The sequence below is a fragment of the Mesoplodon bidens genome (genome assembly GCF_964165515.1).
Source record: "Mesoplodon bidens genome assembly, chromosome: 20".
NCBI lineage: Eukaryota > Metazoa > Chordata > Mammalia > Artiodactyla > Ziphiidae > Mesoplodon > Mesoplodon bidens.
In genome coordinates, this window is record NC_138181.1 from 11,617,167 (window position 1) to 11,636,532 (window position 19,366).

General features: G+C 47.0%; 1 protein-coding gene across 9 annotated transcripts in view; it reads right to left on the reverse strand.

Moving 5' to 3' along the window:
* Nucleotides 1-19,366, reverse strand: part of TACC1 (transforming acidic coiled-coil containing protein 1) — a gene marked incomplete at its 5' end in the record, with an annotated part of 95,430 nt that overhangs the window by 40,352 nt on the left and 35,712 nt on the right. For 4 of the 9 annotated variants that reach the window (XM_081220806.1, XM_081220804.1, XM_081220805.1 and 1 more), the window contains 2 exons: nt 16,893-17,008; nt 17,795-18,138. The exons of 2 other annotated variants lie outside the window; for them this stretch is intronic. In XM_081220806.1, coding sequence (XP_081076932.1) covers nt 16,893-17,008; nt 17,795-18,138 — 460 coding nt within the window. Of the gene's footprint in view, nt 1-16,892; nt 17,009-17,794; nt 18,139-19,366 lie in introns of those variants that run through there. 3 more of the 9 variants (XM_081220807.1, XM_081220808.1, XM_081220809.1) reach the window with 1 other exon arrangement.

Below are 19,366 nucleotides of genomic sequence, written 5' to 3' on the forward strand. Positions count from 1 at the left end.
ATATATAAACAAATGACTAATATTAAGCCAATTCTCCCATCCCGAGGCCCAGAATCCTTCTTACTAAGCACAAAAATCTCTTCTTACCCAAACCTAATCCCCTCTTACCCGTTTCTCCTCTGTCTCCATCTCAACACAGGACTGCTGCTCCAAGCCCACCCAGCCCCACCTCTCCTTCTCTTCCCAAGACACAGGGGTGGAATTTATTTTTCTGTTAAGGGCTGTTTTTGAAGGGCCTCCCTCCTGAAAAAGTCTTCGCAATTACACTACTGCTGTAACTGTGCTTGGTGCTCCAGATATATTACTTGAAGGTGTTCCTTAAGCCCATGTTACAGATGAAGAAACCACGGCCCAGAGAGGTTAGAACAGACGGAGCGAGGGAGCAGGAGGGAGGAGGGGGCGTGGAGCCTGGTCTGGGGCACAGGAAGGTCATGGCTCAACCATGCTACACAGCCCCTCAGTTAATTCTAGAGCCGCCTGCATTCACCTCATTTCTCTTCGCTCCTGGGATGACCCTGAGAAAACCCAAATGGGGTCACAAGCCCAGGAAGAAGGGTTCTGGGGTGGAGGTTCAATGCTATGGTAGGACACAATCAAGTATATCGCTCTACATTGCTACATCCATGGAGGGGTGGGCATCTGAGTCAGGACGGAAGCAGGGGACAGTCCACGTCTAGGAACAAACCACCCGTGCCATGCTTCTGAGAGCTCACAAGCGAGCTACAGAACCCACGTGACCAAGCTGGGCTAGACATCCAAACAGGTGGGACTAGGGAGTTCCCTGGAGGTCCAGTGGTTAGGACTCCGGTGCTCTCACTGTCGAGGGCCCGGGTTCGATCCCTGGTTCGGGAACTAAGCCACATGGCGCAGCCAAAAGACGAAACAAACAGATGGGCCTGTTCCTCCCTTACCGCTCCATTCTGCCCTCATGGTGGGGGGCGCCTGATCTCACAGTGATCCACAAACGTGGAGGGTCCAGGGATGACAAAAAGTTTTACAAATGTACTGCTGTGAGCCAAGCTGACTGTCAGCCACAGTACTAAGAAATCCTACATGCATACCCAAACCAGATGCTCCATGTCCACACTCCCTAATCAGTTTAAACCCTCAGCTTCATCGGGACTTGAAGCCCTAAAGTCGAATCATAAAATTATGTCTAAGATAATCACCTAACCAACCAGCCACAGGCCCTATGACCTGCAGCATACGCTGCGCTGGGCATGAAGGGGCCACAAAATCAGCACATGGGGCTTGTAATCCAGTGAAGGAGAGGAGAGCCACATTCCAAGACCCTTTGGAGACACTCAAGGGTTGAATCATGAGGAAGTGACTACCACCTTCTCACATGACAGCCACCTCACGTGTTCTTACAGAGAAAACCACCACTGCTTGACCTCTGGTCTTCCTGCATCACCGACTTCTTTTCCCTTTCTAAATGGGTTATTTCCGCTTTGAATGTGCCTCCATATTTAGCAAGAGAACTTTCTAGAAGCACTAAAGTAATTCTTTATTTTTAAAGCCAGGTAGGTGGTATTTTTAAAAAAATATTTATTTAGTTATTTGGCTGCACTGGGTCTTAGTTGCAGCATGCGGGACCTTTAGCTGCGGCATGTGGGATCTTAGTTGGGGCATGCAGGATTTAGTTCTCCGACTAGAGATCGAACCCAGGCCCCCTGCATTGGGAGTGCGGAGTCTTAACCATTGCACCACCAGGGAAGTCCCAGTTGTATTTTTTTTTTTTTTTTTTTTTGCGGTACGCGGGCCTCTCACTGCTGTGGCCTCTCCCGCCACGGAGCACAGGCTCCGGACGGACGCGCAGGCCCAGCGGCCATGGCCCACGGGCCCAGCCGCTCCGCGGCACGCGGGATCCTCCCGGCAGGGCACGAACCCGCGTCCCCTGCATCGGCAGGCGGACTCTCAACCACTGCGCCACCAGGGAAGCCCCCAGTTGTATTTTAAAAGGACCTTTATTGTTGACTTAGAAGCAAGCTGGGCAGTGACAAGGATGGACCTATAGATTGTCATACTGAGTGAAGTCAGTCAGACAGAGAAAGACAAATATCTTATGATATCGCTTGTATGCGGAATCTAAAAAAAAAATGGCACAAATGAACCTATTTACAAAACAGAAATAGAGTCACAGATGTAGAAAACAAACTTATGCTTACCAAGGGGGTCAAAGGGGTGATATATTGGGAGATTGGGATCGACATACACATACCACTATGTACAAAATAGATAACTAATAAGGACCTGCTGTATAGCACAGGGAAATCTACTCAATACTCCGTAATGACCTATATGGGAAAAGAATCTAAAAAAGAATGGATATATGTATATGTATAACTGATTCACTTTGCTGTACAGCAGAAACTAACACAACATTGTAATAAATCAACTATACTCCAATAAAGGTTCATTAAAAAATAAATTAATTAAAAGAAAAAAGCAAGTTGGGAGGAGGTAAGAAGAATGAATGTAGTGCATCTAAGGTATGGGCTACGGGAGAGGTGAAGACATCAGTGACTAGACCAGACTCAGCATTCTTCCTCACAGAGGAAAGGAAACAGCTGCTCTTGGGTCTAGGCAGGAGCTGGATGGGTCAGAGCCTGATGCTGATGTCCTAATGGGACACTGATGCCCTCTGACTCTGAAAGTGTACGACCTATGTTCTGCTACCCCCAAGCCACTTCCCCCTCCAACCCAATCTTAGTTCATATTCCTTTGGTAACAAGGGACACAATCTCTCCCTTGAAATGCAACTCACAAAGGGGAAACGTAGTACAAATGTTACACTGCAGACAGTGGTACCCTGGGTATGTTTTCCTAGAACTAAGAATTTAGAACAAATAAAATACTTTGCAGTTATATGATCTTCAGAGCACTTCCATACATATTACCTAACTTGATCCTCAAATCAACCCTGTGAAAAAGGCATAGCAGGGCTTATTAATTCCATTTAAAATCAAGAAAATGACACTATGAATAACGGTATGTTAACAAATTTGATAACTTAGATAAAATACACAAATTCCTAAAAAGACACAAGCGACTGAAACTGACTCAAGAGGAAATAGAAAATCTGAATAGATCTAGGACAAGTAAAGAGATTGAACTGGTAAATTAAAAACTCCCCCCGCCCACACACACACAAAAAGACCTGGACCAGACTGGTGAATTCCACCAAGTATTTAAAGAAGAATTAACATCAATTGTTCCCAAACTTCAAAAAGCTATAGAAGGAGGAAACACTTCCCAATGCATTCTATAAGGTCAATATTACCCTGATGCCAAAACCAAACAAAGATGTCACCAAAAATACAAAACCGAAAAACTACAGACCAATATTTCTTATTGAAAATCAATGCGAAAATCCTCAAAATACTAGCAAACCAAGTCCACCAACATATAAAAAGGCGTGATTTACCCCAGGAATGCAAGGTTGGTTGAACATCTGAAAATCATTTAGTGTAATATAACCACAGCAACAGAATGGAAGACAAAACCCACATGATCATCTCAATATACACAGAAAAAAAACCTGACAAAATCCAACATCCTTTCATGATTAAAAAAAAAAAACAAGAACTCAACAAACTGGGAATAAAAAGGAACTTCCTCAACTTGATAAAATACATCTCTGAAAAATCCAGAGCTAATGTCATATTTAATGGTAAAAGACTGCATGTTTTTACCCTAAGATCAAGAAAAAGACAGGAATGTCAGCTCTCACCACTTCTATTCAAAATTGTACTAGAAATTCTAGCCAGGTCAATTAGGCAAGAGAAAGAACAAAAATGCATCCAGATTGAAAAGGAAAAGTAAAACTATCTGTATTTGCAGATGACCCAATTTTTTGTACAGAAAGTTCTGAGGAATCCACCAAAAATTATTATAACTAATAAGTGAATTCAGCAAGGTTGCAGGATACGAGATCAATATGCAAATGTCAACTGTATTTCTATACACTTGCAATGAAAAGTCCAAAAACAAAATTATGAGAACAATGCCATTTATAGTAGTATCAAAAAGAATAAAATGCTTAGAAGTAAATTTAACAAAAGAAGTGCAAGATGTGTACTGTAAAAACTACAAAGCAGTATTTGAAGATATTAAAAAGGATCTAAATAAATGGAAAGGCATCCCATGTTCATGGATTGGAAGATTTAATACTGTTAAGATGACAATCCTCCCCAAATTTATCTATAGATTGAATACAATCTCTATCAAAATTCTAGCTGGCTTCTTTGCAAAATTAACAAGCTGATCCTGAAATTCACATGGAAATGTAATGGACCTAGAATAGCTATAACAACCTTGAGAAAAAAGAAGAAAGTTGGAAGACTCACACTTCCTGATTTTTAAACTCACCACAAAGCTACCATAGTCAAGACAGTGTGCATAAGGAGAGACATATAGCTCAATGAAACAGAATCAAAAGCTCAACCCTTACACCTCTGGTCAACTGATTTTTGACAAAGGTGCAAAGTTAATTAAAAAGGGAAAAAAACAGTTTTTTCAACAAATGGTGCTAGGGCACTGGCTATACACATGCAAAATACTGAAACTGCACCACTTCCTCACAACATGTACAAAAATTAACTCCAAATTGATCAAAGACCTAAATGTAAGAGCTCAAACTATAAAACTCTTAGAAGAAAGCACAGGGCCTCCCTGGTGGCGCAGTGGTTGAGAGTCCGCCTGCCGATGCAGGGGATACGGGTTCGTGCCCCGGTCCGGGAGGATCCCATATGCCGCGGAGCGGCTGGGCCCGTGAGCCATGGCCGCTGAGCCTGCGCATCCGGAGCCTGTGCTCCGCAAGGGGAGACGCCACAACAGTGAGAGGCCCGCGTACCAAAAAAAAAAAAAAAAAAAAAAAAAAGAAAGCACAGTAGTAAATCTCTGTGACCATGGGTTAGGCAAAGCCTTCTTAGATATGACACCGAAAGCACGAGGGACAAAAGAAAAAAATACATAAACTGAACTTCATGAAAAGTAAAAACTTTTACACTTCAAACGATATAACCAAAAGAGTGAAAAGACATCCCACAGAATGGAAGAAAATATTTACAATCGGATATCTGAGAAGGGACTTGTATCTAGACTACATAAAGTATTCTTACAACTCTAAGATAAATAATCTAATTTAAAAATAGGCAAAAATCTGGATAAACATTTTGCTAAAGAAGATATACAAGCAGCCAAAAAGTACACGGAAATGCTCAACATCGTTAGTCATTAGGGAAATACAAATCAAAACCACCATGAGAGACCTCTTCACACCTATAAAGATGGCTACAATCAAACAGATTAACAAGTGTTGGCTAGGATGTAGAGAAACTGAAAACCCCCGTATACTGCTGGTAGGGATGTAAAATGGTGCAGCCACTTTGGAAAACAGTTTGACAGCTCCTCAAAATTAGAAACAGTTACCCTATGACCTAGCAATTCCACTTTTAGGTGTACACCCAAGAGAAATGAAAACATACACCCACACAAAAAGCTGAACATGAGTGTTCATAGCAGCACTATTCGTAATAGCCCAAATGTGAAAATAACCTGAACGTCCATCAACTGATGAATGGATACATAAAATACGGTTTATCCAAAGAGTGGAATATTAATCAACAATAAAAAAAGAATGAAGTGCTGATAGATGCTACAACATGGATGAACCTTGAAAACATTACGGTAAGGGAACAGGACCAGACTACATATTGTATTCATTGCATCTATATGAAATGTCCAGAATAAGCAAATCTAGTGAGACACAGAGTAGATTATCAGTTGCCTAGGCCTGGGGGTGAGAGAAAAATGGGGGATGAGTGCTAATAGGTACAGGATTTCTTTGGGGGGAGGGGACAAAATGTTCTTAAAATTAGACTGAGGTAACTGTTGCACAACTCTGTTCATATATTAAAAACCAGTGAATTGTATATACCCTTTAAATGGTTGAACTGTACGCGTGTGAATTATACCTCAATAAAACTGTTTTTAAAAAAAGAGAGAGAACAAAGAGGCTCAGAGGGTAACAGAGCAGAAGTATGTCCTGCAATTCCTAAAAAAATACTCTACTATATCACGGACTTACATTCAGAAAATGCTTTAAATAGTCTCTTATGTGTCACGTGTAGGAACACGTACTTGAGAGGTGGTGGGTCTCACCATCACATCAGTTTGGGATTTTAAATTTTCCTTAAGGAAGCCCACAACATGCTAGAGAAATCCTATTTACAGAAAGAGGTGAAAAAACGACATCACTCTTCTTTTCTACAACAGATGTAGCCAAGTATATGAACCACCTTAGAGACACGACAATTGGCATGCTCAAAAGGCTTTTGTTTTTGTTTTGGGGGCAGGGGGAGTTGTGTGCTTTTTAGAAGTCTTTTATGTATTTATTTTTAACATTGGACCTCTTCCCAGACCTCCCTCACACATTCCCTTGCTAAAACTACCTGTCTGCTGCTGAACATCTGGGGAAGCCAAGGAGACCAAGGGGCCTGGGGAACAGGAGGCGGCCCGCTCCTTCCAGACTCTGAGCTCTGCAGGGCCTTATCCCCTGGTCCCTTTTGTGTCCCCAAAGCAGAAACTGAGCACTCAAGACAGAGCTGATGCTCACGGTCACTGCTGAGCTGATGTCTGATACATAAAGGACCCCCTTCCCACCTGATCATCTTTCATACAAAACAAAAGTATACAGAACAGCAGTGATACAGCCGTTCAGCTCTATCCACAGGAGCAACACGTGCTCTTCACCTGACCCTGTCCCTTCGAAGACCCCCCTCCTTTCTGCGTCTTCCCTCCCACCCTTGCTCTCCCAAGTCTGAACCAATGGAGAGCTTCAGGAGGGAAACACAAGGGGTCTGACCTGAGAAGACTGTTAAAAAGGTACGCATTAGCATTTAGGGAAGCGTCCAAAATGTGAACATTTTTTAGAGTTTCACATCTCTGAGTTCCCAGTCCCTCTAATTCCCCCCAAGTTGAGATATACTTCATATACGTACGTTCTCAGCCACTCAGTCAAGGACATCAGCCTTTTAAAATGGAGTAGAAGTGTGCTGTCCAGGGGCAGGACAAGAGGAAAGCGGGACGAGAAGGCCTTTTCCAGGACTGCTGGGTAGACCCTAAGGGTGGTGGCCGCAGGACTCACGCTCCCCTGACAAGCACTGGGGCCCCACGTCACCCAGAGCTTGGGAGTGATGAGGGGGTTCCGAGTGGGTGAGTCAAGGTGGGAAAAAGCACAACAGCCTTTTAAGTATGCTGCAGTGTTAAGATGCCCCCACTTACAGCAGAAAAACAGCACCAACACACACACGCACACCCTTGCCTGAACCCAGACAACAAACTGACATAGGGTCTATACCTCCTCCTCCCCACTGTCCAAAACACAAAAACAAAAACATTACCCAGGAGCTGGGGTGGTGGTAATTTATTTGCTTTTTGTAAGAGACGGGGCCAGGTGCTGGAAGCTTCTAACTCCTGAGAGAGGCTCACTCTAATATACAAGACTCCTACAGGTAAAGAATAATCTGGAAAGCCACTCGATAAACTGGAAAAGTTTGTACTAGGGATGACGAAAGGACTTCACATTTCCAAACCAGCGCCCTATGCTATTTTATTTAAAAAGAGACCCAAACCCTACCCTCTGAAGGCCAAGGTGACCGTAAGGTAAGAGGGTGGGGCTCACTCGTCCGGAGGAGTCCACCCCCAGGAACCCCAGCCTCGCCCAGAAGCTGAGCCAATGACAGGTGCGTCTTCTCTTCTCACTCAGGCGGTGCCCCTGGGTTTGGAACCACCTGGATTCGTCTGAGGATACATTTCCAGTAGAGCAGAGACGCCCTCGCACAGACAGAAGCCCTCCCCAGAGCCTCCTGCTCCAGCCCCAGCAGGCAGCAGCAGCAGAGGAGAAAGGGCGCGTGCCAACAGAGCCAGCAGAGACCTGAACTTCACTCTGCTGCTGCCAAACAACCATGATGCGCATCTCTTTAGAAGTCATTACTAGAGCATTCAAAACACCAACTGCCTCTCTCACAAAGCAGCAACCACCCCCACAGCTGGGAAGCAGACGCAGGATAAAGAAAAAGAGGGAGAATGTTCGGCCTCCAGACAGAGCAAGCAGATGCCTCCGCAGCAGCACGGGGACCCTGGCTGAAGCCCACGTCACGGGTCCCGCCTTCTCTGCTCCTGCACCCTAAGAAGAGGGGCAGAAGGGGGGTGGGGATGCAGGGAAGAGGCCCCAAAGGAAGGCGTAATGGGCTTCGTGGCAGGCAGCCTCCAAGGCAGCCCCCAGTGAGCCCCCACCTCCTGGTGTCCACGCCCTTGGACCCGTGTAACCGAAAGGATACTGTGGAAATAACAGAGTGTGACTTCTGAGGCTGTCATGAGAGACGCTGCAGCTGCCGTGCTGCACGAACACACTAAAGCTACCTCATGGAGAGAGGTCCACCCGCGGGATAAAGAACTGAGGCCTCCCACCAACAGCCAGGCCGAGGTGCCAGCCGTGAGTGAGCTGCCCGAGGAGGGGTTCCAGCCCCAGTCAAGCCTCCAGATGACTACAGTCCCAGCCAATGTCAGGACTGCATTCTCACAAGCAACCCCAAGCCAGATCACCCCGCTAGGCTGCTCCCAAGTTCCAGACCTATGAAAACGACGACGGGAGATGATAAACATCCAGTGGTTTAAGCTGCTCATCAGCTTTGGAGTTATCTGTTATGCAGCAATACATAAACAATACCAGCCTCTCGGAAACTCTTCTTTCTACACCAAAGTAGGGGCAGAGTCCCAGGAGACTGCACACGTCTCCACGCACCTGCCTTTCCTCACCCACACGTGACTCACAGGTGGAGAGGGAAGCAAGAGCTATGACGAGTGTGTCCATTCCCTGCTTATTTCTCATGGATAAGCAGAAGCTGAGAGTTAAAGAAGCAAAATGTTTTCAATCCAACGGCACTGCTCACCCTGTGATGCTTTTCCTTTTTTCCCTTCTTTTTTTTTTCTTTTTTTTTGTGGTACGCGGGCCTCTCACTGTTGTGGCCTCTCCCGTTGCGGAGCACGGGCTCCGGACGCGCAGGCTCAGTGGCCATGGCTCACGGGCCCAGCCGCTCTGTGGCACTGGACCGGGGCACGAACCCTTGTCCCCTGCATCGGCAGGCGGACCCTCAACCACTGTGCCACCAGGGAAGCCCTCTTTTTTCCCTTCTGACTCAATGTCTAACTTGTGTGTAAACTTCTGATGTTCAAAACTCTTAAAATACATTTTATACTTCATACGTTATGTATGCGAAGTTAACACATGTGAAAGATGTAATCCCCTGATGATTTTTTTAAAAATTACTATCATTTAATAAGATGCTAAAGAAGATGCTTTCCCCATCACACACTCTGTCCTGGCAACATTTTAAGAACTTTTATTTCCTCTGATAAGTCTTCTCTTAAGTCAGCGAAGAGAGGGAGATTCATACATTCCCTGGGAGCTGGATGTGGGATCTTCAAAGCTGAACTTACGACCCCACTGCTGTAAAAGCTGTGGCCTCGATTTCCCAGTTTTTAGACTGGAAATCACATGTGTCCTATCTCATAGCATCACTGTTATAAAATCAAATAAGATGCTGAAAAAAAAATTGCTTTCGATATGTACGATAAATACAGCTGAAACAGAAAGTTGGTGGTCTGCTAGGTCAGAATCGTGCAGTGGGAAAGCTGGAGATCAAGAATTTGTTGTCGTATTTCCAGCAATGACATAGGGCAGAGGGACTGGCTAGGACAATGTCTGTATCTGCCAAACAGAACTGCCAGATGACATTTTTCCATGTGTGAATTAATGAAACACTCCATTTGGCTACTATCCTCTTGTGAGTTTGGCCATCATCAATCTAGGCCCTGGGGATCTAATCATGTTTGTGAGAGCCCATAAAATGAGGTTCATGTCCACCCAAAGGTGAGGGTGAGACCTCGAACTCAGAAACGGCAATCCCCTCCTAGGCCCAAGGTTAACAGTTATCAAATCCCTACAGAGACAGCTGTTTTGGGTGGATCAACCACGATCTTCCCGTCGCTCATCTGAGTTTAGAAGACCGTGACAAAATGGCATATACTGCTAGGGTTTCCTATGAACAGTATTACTGATCACTTGGAAAAGGTACTAGGACTGCTCTTTAAATGTTTAAATGGCTTTAGACCACATCCATTTTTTTATGTGGAACGTTAAGTGGTAGCAACATAATTTTAGCAGGGCTGCTCACACCCCCCGCCCATACACCAGAGAAAATGCCTCCACCGCCAGAAGCTATCAAAGAAAGCTATTCTGGTTTACTTGATGCTCAGGTAAGCCCCAAATTGGGAAATGCAAGTCTGAGGTGAGTTCAATCATTACAATATTTAAGAAGGTCTTGAATCTGCGATTCACCTTAAAAGAATAATACTGCTTTGACAGTTACTACAATCTTCACTTCCGGCAGGCAGACTTTGCCCCTGCCCCCAAGTTTTTCATTCAACACTCTCTGAGTCTCTGCTGGAAAAATGATACTTTTCCCCCAGGAGTACATTGTCCTTGGGTGGAGCACCATATAGAGGTAGAGATGCTCCCTACATGGCTCCTTTACATTGTTATAAATAAAGCAGCAGAGAAACATGGCCTGATCCCATTGACTAACTAGTGAGAACCTCCAAGCTGATAGCTCCAAACATTAAACAAGGCGGGGGGGGGGGGAGGAATTGTATCATGTAGCTAGGTTTTCAAGCCTATCGATGAGATGTTTTCTCTTACAATAATCTAAAATAGTGCAATATAAAAATTTAAATTGTGAAAAAGCCTATCACATAAAAAATTGAAAATAAAAATAAAATAAGATCATTAACCTGAAATGCTGTCAAAGGAGCCACATGGGTTGAACTGTCGGACTAGGTAACATTAAGGGTCCTTATTAGTCCCATTACTTCTAGGACATTCTAATAAAGCAATCCCTGCGGTAGGAGCAGGGAAAGGATGTCAAGCTAAATCCCTAGGAGAAACACACTCATAGTTTCGACTAGAACATTTCAAGAAGTACCTCATGAAAAATGTTTGCATAATATTTGCTTATACATGTAGCCCAAAGCCTTAGAATCAAAAATCTAAGGCTCAGATTTTAGATTTTAATAAGATCTCCCTTCTAGGTCTTATACAGATACAGTCTAAAACAATCCAATAAATACACCATATCAACCACACAACCTATACCAACAATACACCATAGCAACAGTCAAATTACAAACTCGCAAACACCCAAAGTTACATTAAATACACTTAATGGGCAAAAGTGAAAAGCCTCTATGATTGTACTTGTACTAAATGATTCCAAAATTCTCCCCATTCTTCCCTAATTTCCTTTTTTCTCAGATCTTTTAGTCAATTGAAAATTAGGTATACTGACAGACCAAAATATTGTTTTGCAAGGGAGACAAAAAGCCAGCCCAAACTAGTCTCTCCGTGATGCCTTACCTGACCATTCAGGCCTACAGGAATGGCACCCAGTGCTCACAGTTCATTTGTTAATCAGTTACAGCCTTGTAGCTTTTTCTAAATTGATGTTTAATTACTTAAACTTTATAATTTTACCAAAACTGTCATAAGTGTGGATCTCAGTCAGTAAACTCTTCTGTAAAGAGCCGAACAGTAAATATTTTAGGCTTTTGCCCATCTTTCTTTCAGTCTCTATTCCGAGTACTCAACCTGCTATCTTAGTGCAAAAGCAGCCAGACAACCAGTGAAATGCACAAGTGTGGCTGCATGCCAACGAAACCTTATTTATGGGCCCTGAAATCTGAACTTCTATATATTTTTCAAACAAAATATGTTTTTCCACCATTTAAAAATGCAGAAACCATTCTCAGCTCTCAGGCAGAACAGTAAAAGGCAACAGCAGGCCAGATTTGGCCTATGAGCGAGCCATCATTGGCTGATGACTGATTTAGACTAACCCAAACTGTGTCGACAAACAAGTCTGCAGTCCCCACAGGCCTCCAGCAGTAGATACCTAAGGACTGACCCTGTTTATCTCTCTCCTTTTGTTCTGAAGGACTACAGTGTGTGTCTGGAATACCTAGCCATCTAATCAACACATCAAACAGGGCAGTTTTGTTCCAAGGGCATAGAGAGCTTCAGCGTGAATTAAAATTCCCTCTCTCAAAGAAAGGTAGCAATCTGTAAATAAAGGTGTGCGTGTGTGTGTGTGTGTGTGTGTGTGTGTGTGTTGAGGGGAGGTGTCAATTAACAGAGGACAGCCACTGCAGCTTTCACTTTTATGACCCAAAACACTGGACAAAACCACAGTCCATTCTCACCAAAAAAACCCAAACGACAAAAAGCAGATGAACTTGAGATTGTGCCTTTCAAAAGTCCTTTCCTAGGTGATATCTCCTTACTGATACATCTCCCAGCAAAGAGAAAGAACAGTTAACACCAGCAACTTAAACACCCTTTGCGGAAGAAGGCAGACAGATAGCAAACACAGAGCTACCAGCCCAAGCACTATAGCCACCATTCTGGTACATTCAAGAAAACTCTTGGCCTACAGTTTTATTTTAACAGTTAGTCTGAAACCGGCTTCTATCTGTGGCTTAAAAAAACCGCACAACCTCATCCACTGTCTAATTCCTAGGATGGCATACAATCCTGCCTTAAGAAGAGTTATTACAGGCCTATCTCAGAGATATTGCGGGTTTGGTTCCAGACCACTGAAATAAAGTAAGTATTGCATATAAAGTGAGTCACATGCATTCTGTTCTTGTTTTCCCAGTGCATAAAGTTATGTTTACACTATACTGTAATTAAGTATGCAATAGCATTATGTCTAAAAAGACAATATATATATACCTTAAGTAAAAAGCACTTTATTACTAAAAAATGCTAACCACCATCTGACAATGCAGGGTTGCCACAACCTTCGATCTGTAAAAAATGTTGTATCCGGGAAGTGCAGTACAATGAGATACGTCTGTATAGAGTTCAGGCACTTTAGGTCCCTAAAAAGCTTCCAATAAAAAGAAAATTAGTTCAAAATAGATGTAGATGTTTCCCCAAGTGCAAAGAATTAGATGGAGGTTGGGATGGAGGCCACGGGTACAGTACATGGGATGCAGCCACACATCTGAGGGCCCTCCTACACCAGGAAGCCAGGATCTTTTACATATGTTAATTCCAACCCTGACCAGCTAACAACTCATAGATCATCCCCAGAGAAGACAGAGTCTTACATGATCTATACCTGCTGTTGCCCCATGTCCTGAACCACAGAAACACGAAAGACTAACCTTATCAGGAGCCAAATAATCAACAATTTTTGGAGAAAGAGAACCATCCAGGCCCAGAAATTAGACTTAAACATTAGACTCCAGAAATTTTTGTCCACTGATCTCTTTCCTGGTCAGACTTGTGCTTTGGCTGTATTTTTACACTTACTGTGTATGCATGCCAAGGCCATCAACAGGGCTCTGGACAAGGACTGGGTGTTGGGGAGAAGGGACCCTAGAAGGATACTGCCAGGCTGATGAGGAATCATCCTGTTATTTAAAGACCCTAAATTGAAAGATTTCATAATATATAGTGGCTGTTTCCTAGTCTGTACCCCTGCCATATTCATGGTCTGCAATCATGATCTACCCCACTGAGCTTTCTTGGTTCATAACTCTCTAAAAGGAAAACTTCAGGAATTCCCGGGGGGTCCAGTAGTTAGGACTCCACGCTTCCACTGCAGGGGTCATGGGTTCAATCCCTAGTCAGGGAACTAAGATCCTGCAAGCCGCACGGTGTGGCCAGAATCAAACAAACAAACAAAAGACACAAAAGGAAAACTTCTAGGAAGAGTGAAAAAGAGAGTATGAGCTACAAGTTAGCAAAACTTGTAAAAATGAGTCAGTGGCACAGGAAGGACCAAACAATTGGGTCTGTGTGGTTCTGGGGGCCTGGGCCATACTGGCCTCCGTTCAATTAGCAAAGAATCTGTCAGGATGAATCAGACTACCAGCTGACAGGATGGTGAGGAAGGGGGCGGCCCAGGCTGAGCAATTCAAAGAGGCTTTCAAACAGCTACTTAACATGTCTTGTGAGCTTTATTTGAATTTGAGGGGAAGGCCACAGAATAGTTCTCTCAGGCTTTCAACTCTCCATTCTGATCTGCCAATCCTGAGAGAAGAAAAGGGAAGCTATGAAGCGGCATCTCTGTCACTGAGATTGCTACACAGCGAAGTGCCACACACAAGTCCTCCCACACGCAGACTTGCCTGTTCCCACACGGTCTCTGCCTGAACCCATGGTAAAAAGCAGCCCGGGGACAGTCGGGGGAGTTCTCAACAGGGCAGCACGGTATGGAGCTCACCATTAAAGCAAAACCACATCACAAAAAGCTGGTATCATTTCCCCAGTAATTCCAGCTCCGTCACGAAGTCCAGCACAGAGAACCTGACCTCCCGTGGCGACCCATGAGGAAGCTGCTAAGCAAGAAAATAGAATCGTTCTTGGGAGAATAAATTCATGATCAGATCAAAAACTAGGTAACTGGATACCTGAAAGCTGGCTCTACTTTGTCACTGCAGGTGACAGTGACAGACACTGGAATAGAAAAAGCATGTGAAAAGGACATCCCTCCTAGACGCCCATCTCCAGGCAGCAGCCCGCCAGCCTTTGAAAAAGGAAGTCAAGGCACCATCCCTCTGCTCAAAGCCCTCTGCTGTGGCTTGGACTGTACTCCTCCAAAAGATAAGCTCAAGTCCTAACTCCCCACACCTTGGAATGTGGCCTCATCTGGAAGTACAGCTGAGCCTTGAACAACGTGGCGGTTAGGGGTTCCAACCCCCGACCACCCAGCACCATTGAAAACCCTCCACATCAGCGGTGCTGCACCCTCAGATTCAACCAACCGTGGACCGTGTGGTACTCTAGAACATACTTACTGAAAAAAATCTGTGTGAGTGGACCCGCACAGTTCAAACCCACGTGGCTCAAGGCTCCACTGTAGTATCTTTGCAGTAATCCAGTTAAGAGGAGGTCAAGCTGGATTAGGGTGGTCCCTAAACCCAATGACTGGTGTCCTTATAAGAAAGCCACGTGGAAGACACAGAGACACACAGGGAGGAGCTGGCCATGGGATGAAGGAGGCAGAGAGGGGAGTTTTGCTGCCACAGGCCAAGGAACACGGAGAACTGCTGGCAACCACCAGAAGCTAGAAGAAACAAGGAAGAATCCTTGCCTAGAGCCTCTGCAGGGAGCGTGGCCCTGCCAACAACTTGATTTTGGACTTCTGGCCTCCAGAGCTGTGAGAGAATCAATTTCTGTTGCTTCAAGCCGCCCCCTTTTTTTTTTTTTTTTATAAATTTGTTTATTTTTGGCTGTGTTGGGTGTTGGTTGCTGTGCGTGAACTTTCTCTAGTTGTGGCGAGCGGGGGCTACTCTTGGTTGCGGTGCACGGGCTTCTCATTGCGGCGGCTTCTCTTGTTGTGGAGCACGGGCTCTAGCTGCACGGGCTCAGTAGTTGTGGCGTGCAGGCTCAGTAGTCGAGGCTTGCGGGCTCTAGAGCACAGACTCAGTAGTTGTGGCGCACGGGCTTAGTTGCTCCGCGGCATGTGGGATCTTCCCGGACCAGGGTTCGAACCCGTGTCCCCTGCATTGGCAGGCGGATTCTTAACCACTGCACCACCAGGGAAGCCCAAGCCGCCCCTTTTGAAAGGCAGCCCCTTCCTGTCTCACTCAGGAGGAAAATCAGTGCCTCGTTACGAGGTGACCCAGGCCTCCCCCGACCTGGCTGACTGCGGCTCCCAGAGCTCCCTGCCCAGCAGGTCGCTGCGGCTGCCCTGGCCTGTCTTCCGTGGTCCTCGAACATGCTGCCACCCTGCCACCACGCGCCGCCCGCGCGCAGGCTGCTGATGTCTCAGCCCCTCGCAGGTGCCACCGTCTGTGCTGGAAGACTGACTTCTTGGGAACCTGCACAGCTGTTCCCCTCAATCCTCCTTCAGGGCTCTGCTCAAGTCCCCTGATCAGTCGGGCTCCCCCGCCCCCCATCGGCCTTCAGCGCCTCCTACCCGCCCCGGCTCTGTTCCCCCTTCCCCTGCTTTATTTTTCTCCAAAATCCTTAGGACAAGCTGACATATGCATTTTGCTTAACCTCTAAGAGGCCCGTCTCCCTCCGTAACGCTGGTTTGCGGAGATCGGGGACTGTTTCACTGCTGAACCCCAGCCCACTCTGTTTACTGGATAGCTAAACGCATTCGATCAGGACAGGTGAAATGTTACTCAAAGCTGGCTGTGGGACAAAAAGCGTTTCTACTAATGAAGCGGAACAGCAGCAGCTTCTGCAGATGAAGGAGAGGCTCAAGGCTGGGCTCTGAGGGGCCGGGAGAGAATCTCCAGTCTCGGATGGACTCAGGGGCTCACCACCATCCCTGGTGGAAGAGGGAGCAGTAACCAACTTTGAAACCGCCTCTTAAGAGTCCTCCTTATCTAAAAAAGTCAACTCTTACCTATAATTCTTGTCTCCAGCCACACCCTGTAGAAAGTGAGTTGGCCTGAGAAATGTGTGAAGCCAAAGCTAAACATACCTCCATCACGGCATCAACCACACACAGTTTTGTTTTTTAGGGGCCGAGGGGAAGGGCCCAGCAGGAATGTTCTGATAATGATCATCTCATACTGCAAATGTACAGCCTACTTAGGGAAGAAAGCCTCTGACCACCACATTCGTAAAAAAAATAAATAAACAAGAAAACCATTTCAAATGAGCCAGGAGCTTTCAAACAGCTCTGGCTGAGTAAGGAGACAATCCCAACCTTTTCCAATGGCCCTAAATTTACACGTTTCCTTCCCTCATTTACATTTTCAAAACTTTAAACAAAATAAGGCAAAAAAGGAAAGTCTTTCTTTACCTTGGGTTTTGGCCCCAGGGTCTGCCAGTCCTAGGTGTGAATCACAGGATTCTTTGCAAGGTGATCTGATGGGCGTTTCGGCTTCAGGGGTCTCAAAATTACCTTCAGAATCCGAGCTGCCAGGGGGGAAAAATGAGGAATTACCACTTTCAACGGTATTTCCGACACCCTTTATAGTCTACATATCCGCCAAGTCCGGTATTTTTGCCTAATTTTACAACCCGCGGGTCCTCAGCACGGACTGGCCTGTGGGAGCTGCCGCCGCGCCCTCCTCAGGCTTGTCTGGCCTCCTGTCTCCCTGAAATCTCCTCCATCCTCAGGAGCCTTTTTCCAGCACCTTTTTTTTTTTTTTTTGAGGTCATCCTTCCCTCTTATACCCAAAAAAAGCCCTTTCAACAGACTCCTTTTCTCAAAAGAGCCCTTTCCTGGAGGTTTAAAAATTAAATTGCCCTCTCGTTCTAAAACAATTCAGCCAATATTCGCCGTGATGCCTTTTTCTTTGGTAGGCCTCTACCTGTCTGGAACTCACCCGGCCAGAGGCCGAGGAGGCTGTCACCTGCCTTCCGCAATCACACGGGTGACAGCTCAGCAGATACCACCATTTCTCACCAGCTGCCAGGAGCCTGTCATCACGCGACCTTCTTTATTAAGGCTGCATTTTCGGGACACAGGGGGACCCCAAGAGGGCTTGGGAGCGACTTCTTCCCCACAGGGAAGGCCCCAAGTTCCACCGGGTGTGATCCACGACTGTGTGTGTGTGTGTGTGTGTGTGTGTGTGTAGGGGCGGGGGGCGGGGGGCTCGAAGCTTAGAGAAAGTGACCGAGGCAGACGGGGATGCAAAGAGACTGCAGATTCTGGGTTAGGTTCAGAAAGCTCATACTGAAACGGGGGGAAGAAAATACCCGGGAGGACAGAACATCCTGAACCTTCGAAGGCACAGCGGGGACCTGGTTACAGGCAGGGACGCAGCATTGCCATGAACACGGTTACGCGGGTGGCGACCACACACACGCACACAGAATGAGCCGCAGACGGATGGATGGGTAGCAGCGCGTTTGCATTTTGGCAGGAACGCGTGTACTTGCCTGAAACTCAAGGATTTGGTCTCGGCTTGCGAGTCCTCCTCCTCGGGGTCGCCCTCGGGCCCTCCGGCCTCATCCTCTCCGGCGACCCCGCCGCGCACCGCGGACCACGTCCATTTCGCCCACTGCACGGGGGACAGGATCTGCCAGGGGCTGAACGCCATGAGCGCGGTTCCTCCGGCTCCGGCTCCTAGGAGGATGGGAAAGGGGAGAGCCCTTTTTCCCTTTCAAAATGGAGGGAACCGGTGACAGGCGCCCGGACGCGTTTCCAGCGGAGGCGCGGATGTGGTTAAACGAGCGCCGTCGGGGGCCCGGGTGGAGCGCTTCCTCTCCTCCGGCTGGCAGCGCCGCTTCCTCCGCGTCCTCCTTCCTGAACGTGCGGCCACGGCGCCCCCGCGCCCGGCGACTCCCGCGGGGGAGATGCCTCTCCTGGGGCCTCCTTGGGGCCCGGGTCCGCGACGCCCGGCGGCTCGGCCTTGGTTGCACGGCGACTCAGCTGCTCCTGGTCCCTGCGGCCCGGCTCCCGGCTCCCGGCTCCCGCCTCACGGCCGGCTGGGCGCGCATCAGCTGCGGCGGAGCCGCGCCCCAGGAGCCGCCCCCTCGGACCGTACTACTCGCGCCCGCGGGCGGGGGCGCCCGCGGCGGCGGCACTTTGAAGCGCGCGCGCCCGCCGGATCCCCCCGCCTTCACGCCACAGTGGTCGCGCCCTCCCTGCGGGAAGGGGCTTCTCTGCTACGACCCTGGCTGCTGGCCGAGGACCCTGGCGCCCCCAACAGCTCCAGCGGCTTCGGGAGCCGGGAAGATCCGTTTTCCGTGTACGTGCACGCTGGACTGTGCCTCCTTCCCTTTTTATTTTTATTTTCTCATCTTGCTACTGCGACTTAATGGCGTTAGTGATACTGGATCGCAGAGAAGTTCAGCCCCTTATTATAAAAAACTCTGAGGCCGCTGTTGACTGTGTTTTCCCCTCCCTAATAGGACGGCGTGGAAGATTTCAGCCTGTTCACCTTCAACCTTCAGATCCCTCAGCAACGCTGCAAGAGTAGCCAAGGGCTGGGATTTTAGATGCTTTGTGGCTCCTCAGTCCTCACTGGTGGAAGCGCCGTGGCCAGGTCTTGGGTAAAGGGTGCTAAATTACCCTGTGAAATTAGAGCTTGATCCGTTTCCCATTCTCCTTTTTGAGGCATAACTTCTAAGTGTTTGGTCTCTGACTCCGTTTGCTGCTTCCGAAGTCTGCCAACAGGCCTAATGATTTCAACCTTCAAAATAAAAACCCTCTATGTTTGAAGGGAGAGGCAGGGAAGTAGCAGGGCTCTCCTCTGATTTTCTTCATTTTCCATCAAGAGATTCCACTTAGGGACTGCGCCTCTCAGAATCACCAAGGCACCAAGC